The 9,219-nt window shown below is 45.0% G+C and overlaps 1 protein-coding gene across 1 annotated transcript; it reads right to left on the bottom strand.

The window, feature by feature from the left end:
• Positions 1 to 681: 681 nt before the first annotated feature.
• Positions 682 to 9,011, bottom strand: STBD1 (starch binding domain 1). Its single transcript, XM_027854534.1, has 2 exons — positions 8,686 to 9,011; positions 682 to 2,642 (listed from the first exon to the last, which is right to left on the bottom strand). The coding sequence occupies exons 1-2, from the start codon at positions 8,945 to 8,947 to the stop codon at positions 1,756 to 1,758; spliced, it is 1,149 nt and encodes a 382-aa protein (XP_027710335.1). The 5' UTR covers positions 8,948 to 9,011; the 3' UTR covers positions 682 to 1,755.
• Between the last annotated feature and the right edge of the window lie 208 nt (positions 9,012 to 9,219).

Genomic DNA, 9,219 nt, shown 5'->3' with positions numbered 1-9,219 from the left:
ACTCTGACTCCAAAATCAAAATTGCAGAAAGCCCCAAGCCAAGTCTTGGCCCCATTTCTATTACCTAACTAGCTGTGTGACCTTGGGTAAATCACTTTACTTCTCATCCCTTTCCTCATCCTTTTCCACAAGGATGACCACCAGCCCTGCTTAATATCACAAGGTTCACACGGGGACCCAATGAGATAATATATGCAAATGAACTCGACCACACTATCAAAATGTAAATGTTCCCATGGATACTTTCAAGCTGGTAACCTACTAAGGAAAAGATAAATAACCTTGAGGGATTCCAACTTTCCAAAACTCATTTTCAGCTGGCTTGTTTTGGAAGTGAGCCAGCTTTTTTCCTCTAATAAACTCTGTTTATTTCTATTTGGGGGGGGAGATATTTGAAAGTATTTTTAAAAAAGAATCTATTTACTTTTGTTTTTAGTTGCCAAAGCTAATATAGATTGCACTTCCCTCCTAGCAGAAGGATAAGAAAATCCTAAGATTTCAGCCCTCTTTTCCCCTCTCCTACACCCTACCACCAAAAGCTAGTCATACGATCTCAACTCTTTGCCACCATAAAAATCTCCCCCAAACACCTCTAGTTTTATAATTGGTCAGAGACTATTGGTGTTTTCTTTACAAAGTTATCCACATACTGAGATTGAGACATGATTATTTGGACAATGGTCAAAGACATGAAAAAAGCAAGCTTTATTGTATACTTAGTTCCAACAACTCCAAGCACACTTTCCCCACAATTCCCAGGATAACAGTATTGTCCTAGGTTGCCTACTACTGTGATTATAGACCCCAGTACTGCCCACCAGAACTATAAGTATGAACATACGTACTGCATACACGTTGGACAGGGCTGAGATGGAAATAACAGATGTTGAATGTTCCAGGCTAGAAATGTCTTCTTTCCAGATTGGGGCACCTGAAGTGTACAGTTTAAGGGCCTCACTTGAATCCATGCGGCATCTTAGCGCTTCCTATTCTCTAGGAAGGGCTACTGGGGAGCCTACTTCCACCAGCATCTTGCTTCTGTTGCCCCATCCCCAGAGGGAATACAGTCAGGGGGAGTTTACCATGACTTTGTCAGTCATCGAGCGAACTAAGCTAAAAATACACATTCTTCTCCCTCCAAGAACACACCGAAAAACAAAAGCAATGCTCCAAATGTTGGCCTAAGCCTATGAAAGCTATCCTAAAATAATACTTCATGCCTTTGCTAGTGACATTTGGAAGACCAGACTCTTTCACTTCATTACTCAATCAGTCAATCACTCAACAGGCATTTGTACCAGGCACCAGAGGTACAAAGAAAGGCAACAAAATTATTCCTTGACTCTGAAACAGAGTCCAAAGGACATCATCATTATTTGTTAAACTAGCAGGAAGTCAGGTGATCTTTAAAGGATGTGCTGGTTCTCCACAAGTTTGAACCACTGTGACCACTCGACAGAACCCTTCAGCTAGTTCCTTGTGCCAAGGCAACTGAGCAATGAAGAAAGAACGGACCAGCACAAGGACATTAACGGATGGGAAACCGAAAAGCTCTATGGAGTGGGGGAAGGGAAAGGAGGAGGCACACTCAGAAGCAGCATCTTCATATAAATGCAGTCAATAACTCTTAATAAACTCCAGGGGCTAAAAGAGCTACTGAGGATAACCCTGGAGTTCTTGTGGAATAAATCTATAGTAATAATAAAAAAACCCCACAATAGTCCTAAAAGTTATTCTGACACTTCCCCAAACCAGTCAGTGACAGCCCCACCATTTATGAACAATTGTATCTTCATGCCCAGTCTCTAGGAGTCGATTACTGCATTCTTCCCAACGGACAATGCTCCCATTCTCCACGATCACAAATTTCCACTTCAGTGCTGTATCCATTGGCAAGGGAACAGATCTGGACCAGAACCAATCCTTGCCACACTGGAGTGGGATGTAACCTTGCCAGCTGCCGAGGATCTCATGGTCTCCAGTTACTGCCACAATGGCGGTGTCAGACATGGTGATATAATGAACCTGGAACTGCACGTTGACTTGCTGAGATAACGGGAACACTGCTGCCACTCTCTTTGTTTTCAAATGAATCTCTTGACCTTTGGCGTCCTTGAGGGAGTCTCTTCCATGGTCCAGTCCCTGGCTTGCGCTCGACGTCTGGAGTTCAGGCGTAGATACACCAGCATGAGAAGGCTCAGAGCTCTCGCCCTTACCAGCGTCTCTCCACACTGAGTGCTCAGATACCATTTTCCAGTCCTCACGATGAACCAGATCTGTACCTGCCGCCTTTTGAGTTTTCAGATATTCTTCATGTTTGTCCACGAGTAAATTATCAGAAGAGAACTTCCCTGAAGGGCACACAGCTGTTTGGGAGGATGCCTCCTGTCCTTTTAGAGCATCTGCTGCTGGAGAAGGTTCTGGGTTTTCACTACTTAACACTTCTGAGTGGTTCACAGAGTTAGGAAGCCCAGAGAGAGTCAGAGATTCTGTCCCTAGCAACTGTTGGGAATAGAGCTGCTCTCCTGGTCTTAGACTGTCAAAGTCTTGGCTAGAAATATTCTGCGGTTTCCAGGTTGGACCATCAAGGTCACCGCTCTTGGACTCCAACACCAAATGTCCATCACTTTCCTGATGTTGCTCTGAGAGACAAAAAGTATTAGAACATTGCAAGCATTAGATGATTCATTTAGGAAAGGTGATAACTCTTAGATACAAATGAACAACAATTGTCTGAAAGTTCTTAAGTCTGCCTCAGACAAACAAATCAGATACCAACAAACCTCAGATGGATAAATGCTATCTTGCAAAAAAAAAAAAAGAAGAAGGGGTTCAATTATCAAAGATTCAGGTTGGCCTTTCCACAAAATTAGGAATCCCATAAAAAGTCAGATATTAATAAGGCAACATGATGTAGTGGGAGACTTCAGAATCAGGACCTGGGTTCACATCCTGCATCTGCTACCTGGCAGCTATATGACCTTGAGGGAGGCCCCTAACTTCCTTAGGTCTCAGTTTAATCATTTAATTTGGTCCAGTGGAAAAAATGCTGGATTTGGAGTTAAGAAGACCTGGGTTTGAATCTGCTTGTTCAGCAACCTGTGTGACCTTGGATAAATTATTTCCTCTCTCTGGGTAGAAAAAACAGCATGAAATCCCTATTAAAACCTTCTTACCCGCCACTTTGGTATTCCTAAAAGTTGTCCATCTTTTTCTAAGTCTTCGAAATCACACATCAGTTTTTCCTCATCTGTAAACCAGGTGGCACAGTGGATAGAGTGCCAGGCCTGGAGTCAGGAAGACTCGTGAGTTCAAATCTGACCTCAGACACTTACTAGTTGTGTGACTGTGGGCAAATCACTTAACCCTGTTTGCCTCAGTTTCCTCATCTGTCAAATGAGCTGAAGAAGGAAATGGCAAATTACTCCAGAAAACCCCAAATGGAGTCACAAAGAGTTGGACATGACTGAAAGCGAACAAGCAATAGCAATGACAAAAAAATCGACATTATGTCAACAAAGATCTATGATCTTAAACATATTATTTAGCTGGTTTGTAGTAGTGCTCTCAGGATACAGATCTATACCTCCTGAGAGCAGGGTCTAGTTTTTTGACTTTCTTTGTATCCCTAGCACTTGGCACAGCGCCTGGCACAGAATGCTAGCACACTAGCTTAAAAAATGCTAGCTCTGACTGGCTGAGAACAAGGCTATAACCCTAAAGCTAAAGCTAGAAATAAGCCACTACCTGCCTATATGTAACAAAGGAAGCTTAGTGGGGTAGGAAGGCAAGGAGAAAAGAGGTTGCTGATTTCAGGGCAGAGCACCCAACAGGCCAGTGGTCAAATAGGGCCAAATGTTGTCCAGCCTGCGGGGCAAAGATCAACAAACAAGGACAGGGTTTGCAAACAATGCTCGCTCCTGCTAACCAGAGGCCAGAAGATGCACCGCCCCAAATAAAGAACAATTAACTGCAAGTCATTCTTTGTGGCTCCACAGGCATCCGGAATAACAGTTAGAGGTCAAGGCCGGAGAAAGACTGGATTTTGCTTTCAAAATTATTTGGGTAAGAACTTCTACTTCTTGGGTAAGAACTCTACCTTATCGGCCATGGTTTCAATAGTCAATGCATTTTGTCAGCTGGGAGAAAAGCATATCCCTTAAGCCTTACCAAAGGCAGTTTCCTTCTCTACTACCATTGTGGTAATCCTAAAAGCTCCACCACCTTTTTCTACGACTCTAAAATCATATATCAGGTTTGGTTTGTTTCTGTTTTTCCTTGGGGAAGATGGAGGTATGAATGATATAACTGGCTAAGTCCAATCCTTTTATCTTGGCTAAATCTGGGGAGGGAGAAAGAAAGGGGAAAACCATGATTCCAAAATAATTAAAGTTTCCTAAAATATTAGGGTGACATTCTTTAATTTTTTTTTATTTTTAAAAAACATTTAACAAAATTCTGAGTTCCAAATTCTCTCCTTCCCCCAGCCACTGAGAAGACAAGTAATATGATTTCGGGTGTTGTTCTATTTCAATTTGACTAGTATTTATGAAGCACCTAAATGTTAGGTCCTGGAGATACAGAAATAAAAATAAAAAGATCCTGGTTCTCAAGGAGCTTACATGGGGGAGGGGGAAGAAAGGAAGAGGTGATAATATGTGTATATATATATATATGTATGTATATGTATATGTATACATACATTATATATAGTATAATATGATGAAAATTGAGGAGGAAAGATGCTACCAGCTCAAAGAATCAATGAAGATCTCACAGAGAGATAGCACGCTGAAGGAAGATAAGGGTTCTGAGGCAGAGATGAGGAGGGGGAGCATTCTAGGCTGGGGGGGCAGCTTGTGCAAATGAAAGGGGGCAGGAGGTGGAACATTGAGTTCAGGGGCTAGTCTGGATGGAATATAAAGTTTGTAAGAGAGTAGTATAAAAAATAAATTTCGAAATGGAGCTAGAAGCAGAGTGAGGAGTGAGCCATCCACTCTTATAAGCCAAGCTAAGAAGCGTAGATTTTATTCTATAGGCACTGGGGAGGGAGTAATTAAAGAGTTTTGAGTGACACCCTCAGATTGTGACTTAGGGTGGTTATTTTAGCAGAATATGGACTGGAACACAGAGGCCAGAGGAGGCTGGCCCATTAGTAGGCTGTTGCAATATTCCAGGTAAGAATTGATGGGGGGTGGGAACTGGAACGGTGAGTGGACACGAGAATCCTACAAGAAAAGTTGTGGGGGGAGTGGGGGGTAGAATTGACAAGACTTGACAACTGATTGGCTTTGGGAAATTGAGAAGTGAGGTAGGGAGGGGGAGAGAACAAAGACAGGGCTCTATGCTGAAGCCAGCTCCAACCCATTGGGCTTGAGAGCTGATGGTTTTCTTTTCATCGTGAGCATTCACCGCCCAGAAATCAACAATCTTACGAATCAGAGTTTTATTGTCTAGGCTTGAGAAAGTGTTAATAATGCTAATTAAATTTAGAAGTGTACGTATATGCATCTCTCTCCCTGCCCCCAACACCCAGCACAGTCGTTAAACATTTACCTCACACCCTTGTATTTGCTCTATAAACAGTTGCTTGAGGTCACCAGGCATACAGTAGAAAACAGCAAATGAGATCATCGCCAGACCGGAGGCCAATAATAATATTATTAACATTAATATAGTACTTTAAGGTTTGCAAAGTGCTTCACACTCATCATCTATTTGAGCCTCTTAACACCCTTGAATAAAGGAGTTCATTTTTGATAAGGTGTTATCTAGCAGAAAGTTGGCTATGTGTGATTGGAGCTCAAGAAAGAGATTAGAGCTGGAAGTACATGTTTAGGATTGTTGTTTAATCATTTTTAGTTGTGTGTGACTATGACCCCATTTGGGGTTTTCTTGGCAAAGATACTGGAGTGATTTGCCATTTCCTTCTCCAGTTCATTTGCCAGATGAGCAAAGTGAGGCAAATAGGGTTAAGTGACTTGCCCAGGGTCACACAGCTAGTTAGTATCTGAGGCCAGATTTAATCTCAGGTCTTCTTGACTCTCAGTGCACTGCACCACCTAGCTGCACGTGTATTTGGGATACAGCTGCATAAAAATACCTGAACCCAGGGAATGGGTGAATGATGAAATTTCCAAGAGTACACGTAGAGCAAAGGGTCGAGGGCAGAGCCCTGGGCAATAACCAAAGTAAGGGAGCAAGAGATGAAAATAGAGTGAACAAGACAGAGAGGGAGCAGCAGACACATGGGAGAACTAGGAAAGAGCAGTGTCTTGGACATAAAGAGGAAAGTGTTCAGGAGGATGGAGTGGTCAACAGTGCAAAAGCTACAGAGAAGTCAATGATGAGGACTGAGAAGAGATTATCAGATTTAGCAACCAAGAGATCATTGCTAACTTTGGAGAGGGCAGTTTCAGCAGAATGGCTTAGAAAGCCAGCTTGTAAAAGAAATCGACAAGGGAGTTGGTGGTAAGGAAACAGGGATGGAAAATGTGGATGATTCTTTGAAGGATTTTAGAAGTGAAAGGTTAGAAAGACACAGAATCCTAGCTAGAGGGTGTGGGATAGGATAGAGCTGAGCATGTTTATGGGAGGCTACCCTATTCTCTTCTGAGGCTAAAGGCCAAGGTAATGGATGGAATTGCCTTTCAAGTCCTATCTCTGACACACACTGGCTGTGTGACTCAGGACACGTCTAACCTTTCCATGCCCTAGGCAACTTTCCAAGACTATAAATTGCAGAGCAGCCACCAATTCGTATTGGGCAGAAGGAGTTTGCCTACACCAGTGAAATCAGAGGTTCAGATTAAAAAAGTCCACATAGGAACAGAAGAGTTTAAAGTAACAGCGTAGAAAACTCTATAATTAAAATCAATCAGGCACATTCCGCAGATGAGCACCCTGTCGGGACCCTGTCCCTAGCACCTTGCTTTCACAATACAAAGGTATATTTGACCATAAAAATAGAACCCAAGAGTGGTTTATCCACCAGTAGGGATAGTCTCACCCACAAGATTTTCAATTGACGGGGCCTCAGACTTTATTTGCTCTAACCCCTTCAGATTAAGATAGTGCCACCCAGAAAGTGGAACTGACATGTCCCTGGATGTGTCAAGGTTTGTAGGTGACAGAGCTGGGGTTCAAACCTAGGTGTCCTAACTACAATCTCATTTCTCCCTGTGTCCACTCCCATATCCCCTCCCAAATAGCCAGTCGACTCTTTCCAGATCATCTGAGCTGCCTAGAGCAGTGGTAGTTCACAAACTTTTTGGTCTCAAAATCCCTTTATAGTCTTAAAAAAAATTATCAAGGACTCCTTTACACTCTTAAAATTATTGAGGACCCCAAAAACCTTTCATTTATGTGGGTTGTAACTAGTGATAAATATGTTCACATTAGGAATTAAAACTAATAAACGTTTAAAATATTAATTTTAAAATAATAAACCCATTACATCAATAGTATCATATGATAACATAAAATAGCATCTTATGTTAACATAAATAACATCTTCTTATGAAAAATAACTATTTTCCTAAAACATTTAGTGAGAAAAATAGCTTTGTTTTACATTTCCTTGCAAAAGCCTGGCCAGATAGAATACAGCTGGATTCTTCTATCTGCCTCTGCATGAATATTTTATTTTGGTTGAAGTTCATGAAGAAAATCCTAGGTCATTCATATACAATTGTATAAAGGAAGATTTTTTTTTTTTACTAACATCTTAATAATATTATTAAAATAGTTTTGACCTCTAAGATTCCCTGAAAGGGTTTCAGACTGTGGTTCTGAGAACAAATGTTTGTTGAAATGAATGACTAAGAAGTCTCTCTGAGCTAACTGCCACAGGGAGGGGGTGGGGTGGGGGTGTCTGCAGAATTCTAGAGTGGGACTGTCCAAGAGTTCCCCGGGAAGACACAGGCCTTCATTGCCACTCACCTCCTTCCCAATTTAGCTTACATGATTTTACACTCCCTCCCCCAACTTATCAAACCTACAGAAGAGAGGGCAGATTCATTAAAGGTCCCCACACCAATGCCCAGCCTCAGGGGATGGGGCGGGACCGTCCTTCGGGGTTTCTGAGCCCTTCTGCCTAACTTGGGGAAGGGGGAGGGATACAGTGTTGACATGGGGGGGGGGTGGGGAGCAGGGAGAAGAGCACGTGAAGCAGGTTCTGCTGAGCCTGAGCTGGGCCTCTCAGGGCCCAGGGTCCAGGAGGAGGGGAGGCACCCCACCACCACCCCACTCCCAGTCAAGCAGCACTGGGAAATGGGTGGCGGACACGGATGAGGAAAGGGGAATGAAGACTGTAAGATTTTAAATCCACCGTAGTCCCGTTCCACCCCGCCTCCAGCTATAGGCCTGGGGGCATGAAGTGACTTGCCCAAAGTCGCAGAGGTAATGAGTGACCAAGTCAATATTTGATTCCAGACTCTCTGACTCTTTCCATCGGACCCCACCGCCTGTCGAGAATGGGAAGGTTGGTGTTTTGGGTCCCCCCCGTCGACCCACAAATCAAAGTACCCCAGGGCAAAGTAGGCACCGAGTGGGGCAGCTACAGGCAAAGTTAGGGGTGTGTCCACACCGCGCACCCCACTCCCACCCATCGTCAGCTCCCTTTCGGCTCCTTAACGGTTCGTCAAACACCCCAGTGAGGGGTGCGGGCAAGGGAAGGGCACGTACCTCCGGACGCTTTCTTGACATTCCCATCGCCCCTGGGCTCCCTGAGTCGGGCCGCCTGCTCTTGTTTGGGGAGGTCCCCGCCATCCTTTCCTCCGTCCCCTCCGTCCCCCCTCGGGGCTGCTGCGGCCGCCCCCGCAGGCGACAGCTCTCGCCCCTCCCCGGTCCCCGCATCCCGGTCCCCGGGATCGCCCCGCAGCAGCCAGACGAAGAACGCCCCGGCCAGCCCTCCCCCCACCAGCAGGGCAGAAATGACAGCGCCCATAGCTGCGGACAAGCCAGCCCGCCCGGGGAGGGGACTGCGGGGACCCGGACCACGGAGGGAGCGAGCGCCGCGCGGATCCTGCTCTCACACCGTCCCCCCACCCCCCGATCTGCTTTTTATCTCCCCCCCCCCCCCCCGACTCCCCGCCCCAGCAGAAGCTCAACTTTCCCCGCCCCGCCCCATTGCCACCCCTCCAGGCCTCAGCTCCTGAGGCCACTGGAGGGGGAGGAGGAGGGGGAGGAGGAGGGGGAGGAGGATGGGGAGGAGGAGGG

The sequence above is a fragment of the Vombatus ursinus genome, unplaced genomic scaffold, assembly GCF_900497805.2.
Source record: "Vombatus ursinus unplaced genomic scaffold, bare-nosed wombat genome assembly UNPS02010461.1, whole genome shotgun sequence".
In the NCBI taxonomy this organism is placed as follows: Eukaryota; Metazoa; Chordata; class Mammalia; order Diprotodontia; family Vombatidae; genus Vombatus; species Vombatus ursinus.
Note: the sequence above shows the minus strand (reverse complement) of the source record. Positions and strands in the feature narration are given on the sequence as shown.

What these genes read in the sequence shown, in the direction of transcription:
- STBD1 (XM_027854534.1), bottom strand. Translation starts at nt 8,947, where the DNA reads ATGGGCGCTGTCATTTCTGCCCTGCTGGTGGGGGGAGGGCTGGCCGGG. An exon ending in TGTCAAGAAAGCGTCCGGAG is followed by an intron (nt 2,643 to 8,685) that starts GTACGTGCCCTT and finishes TTTGTCTCTCAG; the next exon opens with AGCAACATCAGGAAAGTGAT.